The 19,997-nt window shown below is 36.9% G+C and overlaps 2 protein-coding genes across 4 annotated transcripts; both read right to left on the reverse strand.

The window, feature by feature from the left end:
• Nucleotides 1-686: 686 nt before the first annotated feature.
• LOC127860694 (uncharacterized) lies at nucleotides 687-3,766 on the reverse strand. 3 transcript variants are annotated; one of them, XM_052398933.1, is made up of 3 exons: nucleotides 2,590-3,766; nucleotides 1,613-2,083; nucleotides 687-1,317 (listed from the first exon to the last, which is right to left on the reverse strand). In XM_052398933.1, the coding sequence occupies exons 2-3, from the start codon at nucleotides 2,074-2,076 to the stop codon at nucleotides 1,182-1,184; spliced, it is 600 nt and encodes a 199-aa protein (XP_052254893.1). In that variant the 5' UTR covers nucleotides 2,077-2,083; nucleotides 2,590-3,766; the 3' UTR covers nucleotides 687-1,181. The 3 variants fall into 3 exon arrangements, with proteins under 3 accessions (XP_052254893.1, XP_052254895.1, XP_052254894.1); XM_052398935.1 differs by having other exon boundaries at nucleotides 2,471-2,598; XM_052398934.1 differs by having other exon boundaries at nucleotides 2,451-2,592.
• An 11,812-nt stretch (nucleotides 3,767-15,578) lies between these two features.
• LOC127860955 (uncharacterized) lies at nucleotides 15,579-17,415 on the reverse strand. The gene has a single exon (XM_052399284.1). The coding sequence runs from the start codon at nucleotides 17,150-17,152 to the stop codon at nucleotides 15,998-16,000; it is 1,155 nt and encodes a 384-aa protein (XP_052255244.1). The 5' UTR covers nucleotides 17,153-17,415; the 3' UTR covers nucleotides 15,579-15,997.
• Between the last annotated feature and the right edge of the window lie 2,582 nt (nucleotides 17,416-19,997).

The following is a 19,997-nucleotide window of genomic DNA, read 5'->3' on the forward strand; positions in this document are numbered from 1 at the left end:
AATATTTTTCTATGATGGTTTGTTGTCGAATAACCCACAGTATAAAGTTGTATAGATTCGTGTTATCAAATCACTCGTGCTTCGCACTCGTGATTTAATTCCTACGCATCTATACTCCTTACTGTGGGTTATTCGAAAACAAACCATGATAGAACAATATTATTTCCTAAATATACCCAGACATTATTTATAGTCAGCATTAATCCTAGCAATAAAATGAAGCGTACAATCAAGCTTCCGTATCATTAGTTAATGGTCCAATGTGACCCGGCTATTGCGGATAATATTCATAATATATTCAGTAAACTGATTCTGTATATTTAAGAACACTTCAATAGAGGGATATATTTAGCATAAGAATACTCAATCCAGTGAGTCAAGTATATAAAGGTTGATTTCTCAATCGACAGCAATCGCAGTTTGATATACTTTAAACCCGGTGACTCAATATTTACGTTTAACGCGCTGTGTTAAGCAATATTAAAGCGATGAATAGAGATTGTAGTGATTTGAATCTTCTTTAATCGAAATAACACTAAAAGATATTGGATTTCTATCTTTTTTATTGTGTGAATTTTATGCTGTCGACTGATATATAGGTGTTGGTGAAATCGAAAGTTATATGTGTCGCACAAACTAGAACTTGTAATATTCTTAGTTTTAAAAAAATAACAATAATATAAGCAGAAAATTCAACATTTTATTGTCTTTCAAAACGCCTTGCTTATAATACATTTATATTCTCTTTAACTTAGTTACGAAAAATATAATGTCAAATTTGTCACAAGCAGTCAATAAAAGTTTGAAACATGACAAGTATCATATTCTGTCCCTAAACCACTGTCACTTCACGATGTTTGTTTGTTTCATTTTGTTTTCCTGTTCTTTCTTATCTTTGTACGCAAGCTTATTCTTTAGAACTTTAACAGTGATGTGTTTTGGCATTTGCTACGCAAATCATATCTACAGTACATGTACCGTTATTGTGTTCAATACTTCAGCTTGAACATCATACATACATGCATACATAATATACTTTGCACTTTCAGTTCTTCTGAAATACTCGTTTCCCCTCCTGAACCGTTACGACCTGGAGCTATAAGTCACATTTAGTACGTGATAGTGTTCGGTTTGGACACGGCAGAACCTTTACAATGTATCACAAATAACTACAGGTAGCTTCATCTGTAGACGTTGACCGTCTTCTGGGCATACAGCTTGTTGATGTCCGTCAGGCTGAACGGAGCTTGCGAACTGGATACAGACCTCGTGACCGGACGTTCCTTTTGGCGGGAATTGTTGGCATCGGGATTGCTTCTATAAAAGAAAAATAACATGTTAATTCATCTTTTCCTTAAATCAGAGGAGCGTTAGTTTGGTTAACCCGTCAAGTTTTAAACGGATATTATTTAATAGCATTAGGTGAATCAAATCGGACCAAACATGTCCAATTTAAATCAGCCATGCTTTTTTTTAATCCGTGTAATTGATTAATAAATTGAACTGTGTCTGCAATCTTGAATATTGAGTTAATGTGAAAGTATGACCGTTATAGAACACACGATTTCACGTGTTTTATAGATGAAGTTGAACTATATCAATTGGGTCAAACCTTGCTATCAGTGCCTGTTGTTGCCACTCGATCCCTCGTCTGGCCATGAACTCCCGAAGAGCCGATTGTATCTGGGTCTTCTCTATCTCCCGGTCTCGCCAATCTCTAGCATGCACCTTTGGTCCATTCCTGGGGCCTTCCGAAAATGATTGGGAAAAGCGCGGTGCATTAGTATCAAGCCAGTCTTTAACGCGCACAGAGCGCTCATTATTGTACGTTAATCCGGTCGAGCGTTTACGGTCACAGAGCGCTGCTTGTATCCCGCATTCATTACCTCGCTCGTTAAAGCAACCATTTACTGTCGTAAATTGGTGGTCATAGAATGATGCCCTTGTGAATTCAGGGTGTTTTTCTGGTTCCACGTTTTCTTGTCCGTTTACAATGAATGATTCGTAAGTCCAGTCACGAACAATGTCGTTCGCAGTTGAATTCTGACGCATACACATCATAAATGGATTCTTCATTTTTACCCTTAAATAAAAAACACTCATCAGTAATTTACAATCAAAATGTTATGTGCATGTATTGAATGTTTAACACTCAATACATTTGGTTTTTGTTTGCGTTAACACTAATAATGAAACGCAAACCGCATATTTATTATATATAGTCATAAGTGATCATGTATATTCAGGTGCATGTGTACGTCCGTTATTCAAAGAATGCTTTGAGATTACTGTGCACTAAGCGTGAAGGCGTTCAATATCAAGCACATGACCGCCCCAATTGAAAAAATATTACATATAGCAAATTTATGATATGGACTCACATAATAAATACATGACAAAAAGTAAAGCGTATGTTTAATACAAAAACATATAGAATACAACACGTTTACCTTGCGTTCAAATCACTTACTTATCCAATACAAAAAGCTGATTTAATTGGTGCAACTAATCAGTTCAACAAACTAATATGTTGTTTTCAAATTAAGCATATATTAAATTATGAAGTCGCGGGTTTAAGTTTATATATACCGTTTGTGGCGTTTATCAACTCAGTTGGAAAATCCCTTGTCAACGAAATAATTGTGTTCTACTCATGTTCTAAAATAGTTCATTACCTCATTAACTGCTGACATAATTGTGAAAACTTATCTTGTTGTATGTAGTGCATGCTTCTTCATGTAGTCGCATTCGACCGAGTTTGGTTTATAATTCGGGTTCAATTTCAAATACAGCATTAAAGGCAGCGAATGGACTTTTAACAGATACTAATTGATTACTTACATCAATGTTACCGGGTAATTGGAACAAGTCATAGACGAAATCAATACTATGAAACAGATAACTAGTAGTATAATGCGTTATTTATGTTACAATAAGACAGACCATGTTAAAGATAATCTTCAGGGTAGTGATATTCAAGCATATATAATTATGAAATCCCAATAAAGACGCAATTCCTATTAATAGGTTGGACGCAAACCAATATATAGGGTGGTATACACATACGACAGCAATCACAGATAAAAAAGGGAAACTTTGTGACTCATTATTTACGTTGTATGCGCTGTTTTTCAATGTTGGTTTCCTATTTAATTTTGCGACTCATTATGCAGCTGATGATACTATATTATGGTTTCATGGGATTCGGAAATAAAATCTTATTGTGTAATACAAAACGCAATTGTATAATATTTATAGTTTTTAAGTACAAGTATGTATCGTAGCATTTGTAATATGTGTGAGCGATTAAAGCGAAATTTAAATTCAATTTTCTATTAAACAGGGTGTAGGTTCAACGGTGTCCAAACAGTTTTTCACACGGGGCTGGACAGAATGTAAACACCGCTAAGAACATTTTTGCAAATATCTCAAGTTATTGCAATACATTTTCAAACATATTTGGTGTTTTAAAGAGAGTTTTTCTTGCAGTTTGTGACGATATCTTAAGATTTAAGAATAAACCCTTGACTACGTCTGAAATCGGTGCCAGAATTTCCGTTTGTGTGCAGCATAACCCGGTACATGAATGCTGTACACATCGAATTTTGGCTAAGAACACAGGCTTATTAAATTAAGTAATTCTGATGTATTTCACATTGCCATAGACAGCATTAAAACTGTCGTCTATGCACCCTGTTTGCGCTATGTGTTAAATTAATCAATAAAAGAACGAGGTTCTGAAACCCGGAGGTTTAAACAAGCATGGCAGCCATGAATATCAATTTAATGATCATCATAATAACTTCGTCGCTCATCAATGCAATCCCATAGCAGATCAGTCATTCGATGGTCTCGCAAAACACTTCGCCTAGACTGAAACAATTTATTGAGAGAAATTAATAATCCAAGGGCAATAAGCCAAAATTTAAGATTTGTTCGCCGATGGTAAGTAATGTCCGATGTCTTACAGACAGTACTTTATACGCTATAATTCACACTTGCGCCTTTTCAGCTTTATTAAATTGTTTAATATTTATTCTGCAAACTAGCCTAATCAATAATATATAATGTTGGGCAAACTGTGTCTTATGATCGAGGTCTGCGTTTTCAATAATTTTTAAATAGTAACTCTGTAAACAAAAAATATAAACGGTGGGGCAATTTTTGACCGCATTGCCATAATTTAAACAACTTTGTCAAGCTTTTTAAGACAGTATTCCTTGAAAATATCTAACCTCTAGCTTTGCATCTCCCGAATTCACAAGATTTTATAATTATTTATATTCATACTTAAGAACAGCAAGATGGCCCTAGCCCGTTCACACAAGTAATGTGTTTGAAAAAGGTTATCTACTAGTATTGTTGCTTAATAAGCTTTCATTGACCATTAGACACACTGCACAGTTTCCATTGAACGCTATCTCAAGCAACTGAGCGATTTACGAAAAAAAGAAGTTCTAAAATACCGTATTTTTTTTACAATTATTAGTTTAAATGGTTAAAATATCACGACTGGTACATTATATTACTTGAAAAAAGTTGTTAAGTTTGCATATGTTCAGTATATTCGGTAATAAATTTTACTGGATACAGGTACCAGGTAGCAACCAGTGAACTATGAATAACGTAAGTAGATTGATCATCAGCGTCACGTGGTAAACCCAGGAATGCAAATTGTGCATCCGCATTGAATTGTATATTGTTTATTTATAAAGTGATCTATCTACTTGCGTTTTTTATATAGTGTATATCGTTGTTACCTATTTTCGCGATGTACTTTCGATTACCGAATATTCTGAAAATATGAACTTTTTTAAGTTATTCAATTTACCAGTCGTGATATTTTAATCAATTTAAACTAACAATTGTAAAAAAAACGGTATTTTTTTACTTTTCTTTTTTCGTCAATCGCGATTGACGGTCCCATTAATCTATCCGTATATAAGGTACCACGATGCTTTCAATCAAACTTGTGTGGACCTTTTGATTGCATCTGCCCAATATAACCCTGACCATTGAACTCATTCTCACGAGTAAGAGGATTTTTCCTTCCCTCAAGGAATACCAATTTTTATCAACAAATTAAGTGTTTTCTATGTATTAAATGAGTGTAAACAGTCTTCATGTAACAAGCTAATGTGATCTTGAGCTGGCTGACCTCACAGGGTGAAATCTTCACGGAGTAAAGGGCAATTTCCCTGCAAAGTTCCAGGACCTCGATACCATAATTCAATAAAACGTATGAAAAAAATTCTAACCGTACTTGCCGTTGCATTATGCATCAAAACTAACTCTCCAGCTCCGTTGCGGAGGTGTGTCTTAACAACTGAAGATTTCATTCATTACTACTGTCTGATCGGTGTCAAGTAGGTCAGTCGAGTTGTGTGTATCGTGTTATTTCTTAAAATTTTGACCCAGCATTTGTAAACATATAACAAGATATATACATTTTCAGAAAGGAAATTAATTTCTGCGTTGAATATTACCAAGATCGTGAAAATCGCTGCCCAATTGATGAAGTTATGGCTGTTCAAAGCGATGTACCCCGTTTTCGGGTGATTTTGAGTTGGATACCTTTTTATATATACATATTTGATAATGTTGTTGTTTTTTCAGAAAAGTTGATTGTTCGTTAAAATATGATTATTTGTCATTCATAATGATGTTTTCACTAATTAATATCATAGCCACACGCTAACCACCTCATGTGGATGACCTCAAACCTACTGTCCAAGGCCAATACACATGTGAAGTATTAAGCTAATCAGTTAATTGACATGACGCCTTATCTATGATCGCTCCGCCCACTAGAATTGATCCACCAATCAGCGATCGATTAATCGGGCGCACTCGTTAGCAACTACATGTCCGCCATTTTCTAGACAAGCTACATGTTTAGGTTCCCTTTTATTCCAACGAGTTTTTGTTTTCCTCTTTAAAAAAAACGATTAAAAATGGTTAAACGGTGTCAATGGGGATAATGTAACTCGGACAATCGATATCCTGACAGATTCACGGTATGGGCATCCTCTCCCTTTCGTTGACTTCTGAAAATACGGGATTTGACGTCGATTTCATCGTTATTTTCCCTAAAAATTCGGACAAGAATTACTGAGATCCCCTTTATAGAACATTAATTTATTTCACACACTTGAAATGTCATATAAGCTATAACTAAGCATTATTAAGTATGTATTATGTCACGTGTGCATGTAAAATAATTGAGAATTTTGGTACCCAATTCGTATAACTTTACGAAATCCCCGTTAAAAGTCGCGTTTCTGTGTGTGTCAGAAACAAGTGAAAACCATTTTGTTATTAATTTAATAGAGACGTATCGATAAATGCTATTGTAAAAGAGTTATTATTACTGATATTAGTTAACCAATAAATGCGGTAACTTGGGTAAGTCGGTACCTGCGCGAGCGTCTGATATTGGTAGCCTTATTAATGTATAATAGCCTGACCGTATTCCATTTCGTACAACGCTAATTTTATATAAGACAATGTCCAAACTTACTGTGTTGTTTTTGCACTTTAAATTATAGTGATTGATAAATAAGCAATGTTTAATATTATTAATATCACTTTTATACGCAATAACATGTGGGATTGAGGTACCCATCCGGCGTCAGAAAGCGCGCAAAACTTCACCGAATTCCCAATTGTAAAGCGCTATTTCGTGTCAAATACACGGGTAGGGGGGATGTTTCGGTAATAATTTTGTTAATAACACGGTTAAATACTGGTGAAGTGTTGATTTATTGCAAATACCACCATTACACGTATACCACCATTACAAGTAATAACGGGTTCGATTTCGGTAAGCGCGCAAGCGTTTGAGAGCGTGTTTGATGTACCGATTTACCCGTTATAAATAGCTGATGTTCTCTTTAATCGTATATTTTTTGCATTTGCAGAATACCTAAATGGCATCAACCCCTTTACAAGTGTGATATGGTGTTAAACGAGTCCATAAAATCATCCGGAATATCGCGTAAATCTATATGCAGTCTATAGGCAAAGAAGCCATTTTGGTGTTAGCTTGTCTAGGTTTTCTTCCCGCTGAGCCACGTGATTAAGTGGGCGGAGCGATCACTGATAAGGCGTCATGTCAATTCATTGACGAGTTATGGAACAAAGCGAACTGGTCCACTGACATTCAGACTGGTCTCCCGCCAGACAGACCCACGGTTATCCAGCAACAAAATATACCCCTTCGTCTTCTTAGAGGGGCATAATAAAAGCAAAATGAACAAGAGGGCCTGAAAGGCCCAAGATATCCCCCGCAACATATGCTTTGTTTGAGGATGGGTGCAAATTGGACGGATGAACATAATGATAGATGGACGGACGGAGGACAATAACACAAATGAAATCCGCCAAAGCACTTCCAAGATATGGCTCCGGACGGACAGCCGGACGGACGGACAACGCCAAAACAATATCCCTCCGCCTCTGGCGCGGGACTATATTCATACCAAGTTTCAAAGAAATCCGCCAAAGCGCTTCCAAGATATGGCTCCGGACACAAAAATGCCTATAGTAAAAAGCATTTTTTCAAGATACAAAGGGCCATAAGTCTGTTTTTAACAGATGGTGTACAATGCCATTTGGCGTGCATCATCCTCTTATGCATATATATACTCATACCAAGTTTAAATGAAATCCGCCAAAGCACTTCCAAGATATGGCTCCGGACACAAAAGTGCCTATAGTAAAAAGCATTTTTTCAAGATACAAAGGGCCATAAGTCTGTTTTTAACAGATGGTGTACAATGCCATTTGGCGTGCATCATCCTCTTATGCATATATATACTCATGCCAAGTTTCAATGAAATCCGCCAAAGAACTTCCAAGATATGGCTCCGGACACTAAAAAGCATTTTTTCAAGATACAAAGGGCCATAAGTCTGTTTTTAACAGATGGTGTACAATGCCATTTGGCGTGCATCATCCTCTTATGCATATATATACTCATACCAAGTTTAAATGAAATCCACCAAAGAACTTCCAAGATATGGCTCCGGACACAAAAGTGCCGGACGGACGGACGGACAGACAACGCCAAAACAATATCCCTCCGCCTCTGGCGGGGGATAACAAGAGCACCGCCTTGCCGGTGCAGACCGCTCATCTATTTTTCTTTTTAAAGGTGTAGGGACCTATCTTAATTTCAATCACAAAGGAGGGAGGGGTGAAGTGGAGAGGGGTGTATAGTGTGGGGTTGTGGTCATTATTACATTATCTTCCAAAAATGAAAAAAACATGCAAAAAAAAAAATTTTTGAGGGGGGGGGGGGGGGGATTCTTAGTAGGTATGGTTGGACGGTATTTCAAAAATAAAATAATAAAAATAAATATTTGTGTTCTTTAACCCTGTTTGAAAAAAACAAGAGATGTGTTTGTCAGAAACACAATGCCCCCTATTGCGCCGCTTTGGAAAAAAAATCTTTTTTTTTTTACATTTGACCTTGAAGGATGACCTTGACCTTCAACCACTCAAAATGTGCAGCTTCATGAGAACGCCGCGTTGATTTTTTTTTACCTTTGACCTTGAAGGATGACCTTGACCTTGAACTTCACCCACTCAAAATGTGCAGCTTCATGAGAACGCCGCTTTGAAATTTTTATTTTTTTTTACCTTGAAGGATGACCTTGACCTTGAACTTCCAACAGTTTATGCATGCCAAATATCAAGTTGCTATCTTCAATATTGAAACAAGAAATGTGTTTGTCAGAAACACTATGTCCCCTTCAGCGCCGCTTTGATTTTTTTTACCTTTGACCTTGAAGGATGACCTTGACCTTTCACCACTCAAAATGTGCAGCATGTGTTTGTCAGAAACACTATGTCCCCTTCTGCGCCGCTTTGTTTTTGTTTTTTTTTACCTTTGACCTTGAAGGATGACCTTGACCTTTCACCACTCAAAATGTGCGGCATATGAGATACACATGCATGCCAAATATCAAGTTGCTATCTTTGATATTGCAAAAGTATTCATAAAATGAGCGATTTTGGTCACATATAATTGACCTCTGACCTTGAAGAATGACTTTGACCTTTCACCACTCAAAATGTGCAGCTCCATGAGATACACATGCATACCAAATATCAAGTTGCTATCTTGAATATTGAAAAAGTTATTGCAAATGTTTAAGTTGGAGCAAACAGACCAACAGACCAATAGACAGACAGGGCAAAAACAATATGTCCCCCACTATAGTGGATGGGGGACATAAAAAATATGGCCAATTTAAAAGTTTTCGGACGAACGAACGCCAAATATTTGACCTTGAAGGATGACCTTGACCTTCACCACTCAAAATGTTTAGCTCCATGAGATACACATGCATGCCTAATATCAAGTTGCTATCTTCAATATTGAAAAAGTTATGGCCAATGTAAAAGTTTTCGGACGGACAGACACCATAAATTTGACATTTGACCTTTCACTCATTTCATTCAAAAGTGAAAAAGTTATGGCCAATGTTCAAGTTTTTTTCGGACGGACAGACTGAAAGACTGACGGACAGTTACTGCTATATGCCACCCTACCCTGGGCATAAAAATTATTTTTTGGGGGTGGGGGTATAGTGTGAGGGTGTGGTGGTCATTTATTAGATGATCTTTGATTAAAAAAATAAAATAAGGGGGGATTGAGGGGGGATTCGGGGGGGGGGGGGGGGGGGCATGGGGGAAGGTTTGGTCAGAGTCTATTTGTAGTATGTCAGGTAAGAGTTATTTTGTCAATAGGGCTGCAACGGGTACCAAACACAAAACTTAACCAAATTTTCAAGTATAAAGGGTCCATAATTCCGTCAAAATGCCAGTCAGAGTTACATAGCTTTGCCTGCACAGTCCCCTTACGATAGTTATTAAGTGTTGCAAGAATGAAAGCAATAGCTTTGATACTTTAGGACAAAAGTGAACCTAAACACAAAACTTAACCAAAATTTTCAATTTTCTAAGTATAAAAGGGCACATTATTCTGTCAAAATGCAAGCCAGAGTTATCTTACTTTGCCTGCGCAGTCATCTCATGATAGTTAGTAAGTGTACCAAGTTTGAATGCAATAGCATTGATACTTCATGAGAAAAGTAGACCTAAACGCAAAACTTAACCGGACGCCGACACCAACGCCAAGGTGATGACAATAGCTTATAATTTTTTTCAAAATATATGAGCTAATAAAATGATAAAAAACCCATTTTTACTTATGACGAATTGCCATTGTGCAAAGTTATGAATAACAAGATACAACACCCCATTTTTCCTTATGATGAGTAGCCATTGTGCAAAGTTATTTAGAAATACATCGATGTAAGGCAGCTAATGGCCGAGACTGTTCAAGCTGATAATCGAAAGAATTTGATACTTTCATAGGGAGAAGGTATTACACATAAAAAGAGCTGTCTCCATCGGAAGACATATGCCCCCGAAAAAACTCTCTATCAAAACCTAAACACAGATTTTGAAAGCTAAACCCGGATCCAGAGTCAATTTGGCTGATTGTGTAACTTGACATAAATCTTATTGCCTAACACATTTTCATGAAGTTTTGGTGACGATTCGATAACAAATACTCGAGTAATTGAGAGGAAACGCAATTTTTTGGTGATTAAAGGGCCGTAATTCAGAAGTGCCTGGGTAAATATGACCGATTATCAAACATAACCAGGGGTGTGATTGAGGCAAAGTCAGAGGGGAGGAAAATTCTGTCAACTGGTTTTGACTACGCGTGGCACGCATAACAATCAAACCTTAAAGGGATCTTTTCACGCTTTGGCAAATTGACAAAATTGAAAAAATTGTTTCAGATTCGTAATTTTTCGTTTTAGTTATGATATTTGTGAGGAAACAGTAATACTGAACATTAACCATGCTCTAATATAGCCATTATGATGCATCTTTTGACGATTTTAAAACCTAAAAATTATAAAGCGTTGCAACGCGAAACGATTGAATAATTTGGAGAGTTCTGTTTTTGTCGTTAAATTTTGTGAAACTACTCGGCGGAATAGCTCAGTAGGATGAAGCGTTTTTACTTCAGGACTCTGGCAGGACTCCAGGGGTCACTGGTTCGAAACCTGCTCCGGGCAATGTTCTTTTCCTTTTTTTAGTTTTTTTTCTTGATTTTTTACTGGAGCTTTTATGATCCAATGTTTACATTTATCAATATAAAGCATTTAATGAATAAGTTAAAAAAAATGCCAAAATCTGTGAAAAGGCCCCTTTAAAACAGACATTAAAATAAACACCTTCTTGAACTTCATAACAATATTTCTTTATAAAAACTTGTTAAACTTCACATTTAACATACTGAGGATGCAAAGTAACCAGTGTTCATTGTGATCAATAGCAGCAGTTTTTAAATGTATTGAATAACAGTAAATAGACTAAATATAAACAAACTCACTTGAGTGTTCTTGTGTTAATGATGTATTAAACCGAGTTAAATAAATATTTATTTGTTTACCTTTCTATATCTTGCATCTCACATCTTCAGTTCAATGCTATTTCACAACATAATAAAGCAGAATATGCATATGAATCTGATTATACACAGATCCACTAACATATAAATCAAATCATGTTTGTCTATTTCCATTTTTGAACGATACTCTTCTAAATTGTCTTTGCGAGTAGACTGAACTCCAATTTGCAAACACTGGTTTCCGTGACACAAATTCACTTTGCATATTTCTAAACAAACAAGGGCTGTTTGTAAAACATGCATGCCCCCCACATGGGCTGTCAGTTGTTGTGACAGCCATTGTGTGAATACGTTTTTTGTAACTGTGACCTCGACCTTGACCTAGTGACCTGAAAATCAATAGGGGTCATCTACCAGTCATCATCAATGTACCTATGAAGTTTCATGATCCAAGCATTCTTGAGTTTTCATCCGGAAACCATTTTACTGTTTCGAGTCACTGTGACCTTGACCTTTGACCTAGTGACCTGAAAATCAATAGGGGTCATCTGCCAGTTATGATCAATGTACCTATGAAGTTTCATGATCCTAGGCGTAAGCATTCTTGACTTCTCATCCGCAAGCCATTTTACTGTTTCAAGTCACTGTGACCTTAATCTTTGACCTGAAAATCAATAGGGGTCATCTGCAAGTCCTGATGAATGTACCAATGAAGTTTCATGATCCTAGGTGTTAGCATTCTTGAGTTATCATCCGGAAACCATTTTACTATTTCGAGTCACCTTGACCTTTGATCTGAAAATCAATAGGGGTCATCTGCCAATCATGATCAATGAACCTATGAAGTTTCATGATCCTAGGCCTAACCATTCTTGAGTTATCATCCAAAAACAATCTGGTGGATGGATTGACATGTGCAAAACAATATACCCCCTCTTCTTCAAATGGGGGCATAAATATGTGTTGCTTGTATCTAAAACGTAGTGTTTTTATGTTGACAAATGCATTTCATTATTCCTATCAAACTATATGTCAGTCGTTAATTCCAATTGTAATTTTGATAATCTTAATTTTCGCTTCACAATGGCGCCATTTTGCAAACGAATCAGCTTAGAAATACCAAACACATTTTAAGAAACTGTTTTTAATTGGAAGATTGGGAAACGACAGCCAATTATATCCCTGGTTTAAAAAATGCTTAGGCAGAATCTACCAGTGTAAAATGCAAAGAGATTTCGTGGGCCGCGGATATTTCGGGCCGCTTATGAAATACGTCTGCGGAATCGGTGGTACCCCCTCTGCCCCACATATTTTAACAAGATGTGTTTGTGAAACACAATGTCCCCCTATATGATGTTTGACCTTGAAGGATGACCTTGACCCCTATATGATGTTTGACCTTGAAGGATGACCTTGACCCTTCACCACTCAAAATGTGCAGCTTCATGAGATACACATGCATTTCAAATATAAAATTGCTAGCTTCAATATTGCAAAAGTGACATTACATGAGCAATTTTGACCCATATATTTGACCTTGAAGGATGACCTTGACCTTTCACCACTCAAAATGTGCAGCTCCATGAGATACACATGCATGCCAAATATCAAGTTGCTATCTTCAATATTGCAAAAGTATTCATAAAATAAGCGATTTTGGCCACATATATTTGACCTCTGTCTGACCTTGAAGGATGACCTTTCACCACTCAAAATGTGCAGCTCCATGAGATACACATGCATGCCAAAAATCAAGTTGCTATCTTCAATATTGCAAAAGTACTCATAAAATGAGCAATTTTCGCCACATATATTTGACATCTGACCTTGAAGGATGACCTTGACCTTTCACCACTCAAATTGTGCAGGTCCATGAGAAACACATGCATGCCAAATATCAAGTTGCTATCTTGAATATTGAAATACTGCAAAAGTTTACATTAAATGAGCGATTCTGACCCATATATTTGACCTTTGACCTTGAAGGATGACTTTGACCTTTCACCACTCAAAATGTGCAGCTCCATGAGATACATATGCATGCCAAATATCAAGATCCTATCTTCAATATTGCAAAAGTTATTGCAAATGTTAAAGTTGGCGCAAATTAACCAACCAACAGACCAACAGACAGGGCAAAAACAATATGTCCCCCACTACTATAGTGGGGTACATAAAAACAATTTTACAACGAGTCAAGGGCTGCAACTCAGGTGCGTCTGTTACAAATGAAGACAAACAAATGTGCCACATGATTTTAGAATCTGGCAATGAACAACATAGTTATGGCCCAGACAAGCTCATTTATATCCATTTTTTACCTTTAAACTCAAATAGTGATCTTGACCATTGTCATACTTTTTTCACACGACACACCGTCCCACGATGGTGAACAAATGTACAAAGTCATTTTAAAATTTAACGATAAATTACATATGTATGGTGAGGACAAACTTTTGGTTTAAAACACACCAAGTGACCCCGTGACCCAGTTTTTTACCAGGCATGACCAATATTCAAACTTGACCTAGACATCATCTAGATACAACTTGTGACCAAAGTCTGGTGAAGATTGGATGAAATTTCGGGACAGACCGACAAGTGACTCCTGTATAGCCCCCATTACCCATGGTAATGTGGGTATAACAAGTTTTTATACTAAGATTTGAATGACCTGGTGACATAGAATTTGGAAGTACACGACCAAGATTCAAACTTAAGATAAACATTCCGACCTAGTGTCACCAAGATGGTTAAAGTTAAGGTCAAACACCATACAGTTAATGATGCAGGACATATAGCGACCACAATAGCCCACCTTCAGCACATCATTTCAAGAAACATATTTTATACAGGGACAACCAACCACATATTCTCAACAAGCTTAATTAATACCCACAAAAAACTAGTTTTGATGAATGTATGAAGATACTTTAGATGTCCCAGATGTTACCACTGCAGCGGACAAAAACTGACCACAAAATCTCAGCTTAGGCACAATGTGCACATATAAGCTACCAAATCCTTTCATCTTTATGGCCACACAGCAAACTTCATTTGATGACTGAAAAATACCATAGTTACCATTTAGAACACAACAAAATATAAATATTCATGTCATTTAATTACAGATTTCAAAGAGCAATGATTTTGTTTTTTGTATTAATACATTAAACATGTATTGTATGAACATCTTGAAATTGCATAATAACATTAGCACATAAATGTCAATATACTCACAAATTGTACAAAATTGATAGCAAATTAATAACAACTAATGATTAAAATTATGTTTTAAACAATCGCAAATAATGTATGACATTGTATTCTGTTTTATGTTCAAGGTTAAAAAAACAACATAATAATTGAAATTTTAACACAAGGTCTTGCATGCAACAAGACAACGGTAATGAATTCCCCACACTTCATAAGACCTAATACTACCATAGGATTCATTGAAATTTGTGGCCATTATCATTCCTCCCTTTCCTCTTGCACTTCATCTCTCCCCATATCTTAATCGCCAAATCATGGAACTCTGTACAGGAAAAAATTAATTATAAATACATGGGGACAAAATTTGCCATACCTGAAAATGAAGATGATTTACAAATGGAATAATCCAATGGCTGATTTTAAAAAACAGAGGCAACAGACCATTTTAGCATCTATTAAATCAAATTTTATAAAGCTTTGGTTGTCTGTTATTAGTACAATTATAAAGCATTTTACTACATTTTGCAATCAGCTTTTTTTCACTACTTTTAGAATGGGGCCCTTGCCATCGAGTCCGACAAATCGCATCATTTTAACTAATATTGGAAATTTGGTGGGGTTTAACAAGCACATGTAGCTGGATAGGAATATAAAATAACGTTTAATTTAAAATAAAACACCTTTAATTGGGACTTACTGTCTTACAGTAATTTCGGAAACAATAACTTATTTTTCGGAATGGGGCAAAAAAACAACAGCAAAGCCTCGCAACTTGCAAGATACCTTACCAGATAAAAACAACAGGGCCAACTTGGTGTTGCGCCCAGGGTCAGGACAGTGTGCAACGACCCTCTGCCAAGGTGGTATTGTGGATCTAGCCCACACCACGATCAAGGTCACCACCACTGATCAGCTTCATCTAAAATATAAACTGGTAAATCAGATTATGATGTGTTTCAATCATCTGTAGCAACTATCGCAGCAATTAACATAACTAAAGCTTTTAGTACATCACATTAGCATTAGTATTGTTAAGCTGTAACAAAACAAGTTGTTTTTTTATATATTTTCATAACACAATTTACATATTTTACAAAAACCCTGCTTCTTTTGTAAGTGCAAGAGGTAGTATTAAAAGCTTTAGTTTCACACAGGTCAGAAAACATATTTACAAATGGTACAAATATCTTAATTATGTACATGTACACTGTTATTTCCTGTCTACCAGTTTCCTTTGTCATGACTCATGTTCAACAAACCAGCTTCATTGAGATACTCGATCTTACCATTCCACTGTTATAGCACTTAATGCATAAGACTTTAATAACGTTACACCAAAGTGATTCATGAATCACTAGATTTCGACATAGAGGAACACTTTGAGCAAAATTCAAGCGATACACTTCCATCATCAACATGCAGACAAACACCTGCGGTTTTTGCATTCCTGGATTTTTTTTGAGAAACATTACTGTAATCATGATCATCAAGATCTGCATTTCTCTTCTTACCAAATGATGTTGACAACTTCACATTGTTAACATTACCAATATTTTTAAGGAGCCCAGCAATAGCACTCTCATTTGCAAGTACACTTTTCAAATATTCAACTTCCTCTAGAAGAGCCTTCTTCTCTGTTATGTCTTTCTGCCTAGCAGCTTGGATAGTCGCATTTTCTTCTCTCAGCTTTTCTATTTCATCCTGTAAGCTATTGATGTATGCCTTTTTCTTCTCCCTGTTTAATTTTGCCTGAACAGCATTTTTCTTGTTTCTTTCATCCAGGGCTTGAAACAATTCATTGTCAATGTCTTGCTTTGACTGTGCAGCAGTCTTGATGACCTTAACAACTTTGACAGCTGGTTTAAAACCTTCCCCCTGCCCTTTCTTCAAGAATGTAGTGGATGTTGCTGGCAAAACATGAACCTCAGCTGGCCTTGCAACAACAGATGGCATTTTAATAATGTTAGCTTTTGGAACAACCGCCTTGGACCCTGTAACAGCCTTTGACCAAATTACCCTAGTATTAGGCTTGCAAGGAACATATGTAGGGTCATCCTTTTCAGATTCAACATCAATTTCAGAGTCATCCGATTGAGGTCGTGAGTTATTGCCACCATCAGTCAGAACTGATCTGACACTTCTTTTACCTCTGTTACTAGAAGCACTACAAAGATACCCTTCCAACTCGTTTTCTAACTCATTTTCATCAAAACTGCAGACGGACTCAGTTGCAATTGCATCGAAATCAAACAGCTTAACAGTAGAACCCTCATCTGGCGATACTTCAAACAAACCAACACCACTGGAGGGTGATACAGACCTTTCATCCATGTCAAAGAGATCCGAGCAGCCACTGTCAGACTGGTGACTTGGCGAACTTTTCTGATTGAAGCCGAAGAGCGGGTCACTCTCCGTTCCGAACCCAACGTCAGAGCCAATGATGGTGGCTTCCATTAGATCATCTAGCAAACAAGGAGCAGAAATTTCGTAATCTTCCATATTAAACGAATGCTGATGTAAGCAATATATGCTACAATATATGAAAACAGCGTTATTACCGTATAGTAAAATATCCTACTTTTAGATTATCGATTTTTTGTGTTTTTTAAAGTCGATGATTCTCAAATAAATGTCACTCGCAGACGTAGATCAACAGAGTTTGTCAGCATGCAAATGAAAAACGCTATGGGAACTCTTCCTCGTTGAAAAATCTCACAATATAGTTTGCTCTTAAGAGTGTTTATTTATATTAACTATGAATAAATTACCAAATCTTCATTGATTTCTTCAATCTAGTGTCCTTCGACTTCGTTTCGTCAAAAGAATAATAAAGTAGTTCCACGCTGTAAGTAAAATACGGCTGGAAACGTTTTCGCTACGTTTGTTTGCTTTTTAAGAATGTGATTGGTCAGTCCTATACCATTCGACTCTTTTTATTGGACGGATATAATAAGCGTTGATGTCATAAAAACGTTTTCCGACGACAACCGATTCACATTTATTATTCCATCGCTTTTGAAAAGTAATCCTTTAATATGTATCAACTACATCTTAAAAAAAGACAAATAAAAGCAAACAGTTACATAAAATATGTTACATTTTTACTTATTTAATTACTAAAAAAATAAAATAATTAAAATGCTAATGAAAACTGGTATGTCGCTGCATTAATACAAAATTCTTTCCTATATAGGGCTAGAAATCACTAAAAATGATAAACTCCCTCTTGGGGCGGAGAGCACAAAAACCACACACTAACTCTAAGGAATAAACATTAATGCCAATAAGGATAATGCTAATCTAGAGATAATAGGAATACTGCAAAAACCATTTCGATGAAAGGCAAACCACTACATTATCCATTAAAAAAAGCAGCATCTAGTCACATTAAGGTCTCATTGGCCATCGTGCTCTGATGAATAATATGACCTAATTTTCTCCCCTGAAGGGTCACAGGGGCAGGTCGATACATCTGTAGTCGCGAAGACGCTGGACGACCTGTAAATAAATCTCAAACACACACACAAAATGATAAACTCTCGGTCAGACACTGGAGCGTGCGCGTCGCTACCGAGGCGAGAGTCGCCCGCAGAAGATTTTCTCACCTGTACATATTTCCTTATAGAGGGGAACTTCTGCGGGTGGCTCTGCTAATCCAGCTGAGTCCGTCACCCTCGAGCCGGACGTCTTCTACACTGCTGGTTTTGCTGTCTTCTCCAATATGCAGCGGACTTGCCACCCGCTGTTTATCGTCGAGAGTTCGCAGGCCCGGACCTGCCAGAGGTCCCGTCTGAAGAGGGCCGGGGACAGCGGGACAGCGAGACCACCAGTGTGGGGGACATACGGGACGGACCTGGGTCTGTGCACTGCGCGGGGGGTAACCAAAGCACATCGAGAGGGTGGCTTTACCGGGACAGCGGTACTCAGAACGCTCAACGCAATGGGGAAACTGTCTCGGGGATGAAGACGACGGCCGATGACAACAAGTGGGCCATAAAGGCGGAGCTGTGTGCTGCAGCGGTGCTGCGTTCAGACATGAATTTGTCTTGAGATTGTCTATCTACCAGTGCACATTAAGGTCTCATTGGCCACCGTGCACTGGTCTATTTGGATCTAAATTATATCTTTGGCGAATACCCGGGAAGCCGGTGTAAATTTGACCTACTTTGGCTCTAAAATAAACGTTCTCTCCTGATAGGTCACAGGGGCAGGTCGGGCTACAAAGACCTCGTGAAGAGGCCAGTAGGACCTGTAAATAAATTCTGATTCACACACAAAAATAATAAACTAATTAAGTTCCCGGCTTACTATTACTTCGGAGTGTATAATATACACTTTGTTGTTTTTTAACTTAAATTTAAAGCAAATTTTGAACATTATGAGTTAAAAATCCCATAAGATAACACAACCGAATAACACGGCAAGTTATACAAAGATCGACCATTAAACACGTATGCAAATACATCGCTGATTTATAGAATGCGCATGCAGTCAAAGAGCAACACAACAAACACTTTATCCTGAACGTGAGTTTGTTTACGTACAATTATTTCTCTTGTACAAATATAAGATGAGTCGTGTGAAAGTACTTAATAACCAAAAATATTAACCGTGTAATATATATATATGTATATATCCGCCGACCATAGCTTGCAAAAGGAGTACACCATTTCAAAATCCATATAATATAAATAAAAGAAATAAGTTAGCAAGAGCACTTAGCGGGATTTCCACTGCAACCGAGCTAAACTCAGTGATCAAGTTTGTAATTGGCTTTAATGTTCATCATTTGTAAAGGACTGACATTAGCTATAGTATCACCAACTATTTTTCGACTTTTTCAGTCTGGAGTTATACATTTCATATGCATTAAAGGGGTCTTTTCACAGATTTTGGCATATTTTGAAGTTTGTCATTAAATGCTTCATATTGATAAATGTAAACATTGGATCTGAAAAGCTCCAGTACAAAATCAAGAATACAATTTAAAAAGTAATCCTCAACAAGTCTCGAACCACTAACCCCTGGAGTCCTGGAGTAAAAAGTCTACCACTTAGATCACTCGACCAACGGCGCTCATACAAGGATGTATTTTATACTTTATATAAGCAATTCTCGTAGTTTCACAAAATACAACGCCAACATCAGAACTCTTCAAATTATTCAATTGTTTCGCGTTGCAACGCTTTATAGTTTTCAGGTTTTTAAATCGTCAACAGATAAATATAATGAGCAATTTAGAGCATGGTAACGAAAATTTGCGAATCTGAAATATTTATTTTTTAATTTTGTCAATTAACCAAAACGTGAAAAGGCCCCTTTAAATGGATGTCGTATTAGTTTA

Source organism: Dreissena polymorpha, chromosome 15 (genome assembly GCF_020536995.1).
Source record: "Dreissena polymorpha isolate Duluth1 chromosome 15, UMN_Dpol_1.0, whole genome shotgun sequence".
In the NCBI taxonomy this organism is placed as follows: domain Eukaryota; kingdom Metazoa; phylum Mollusca; class Bivalvia; order Myida; family Dreissenidae; genus Dreissena; species Dreissena polymorpha.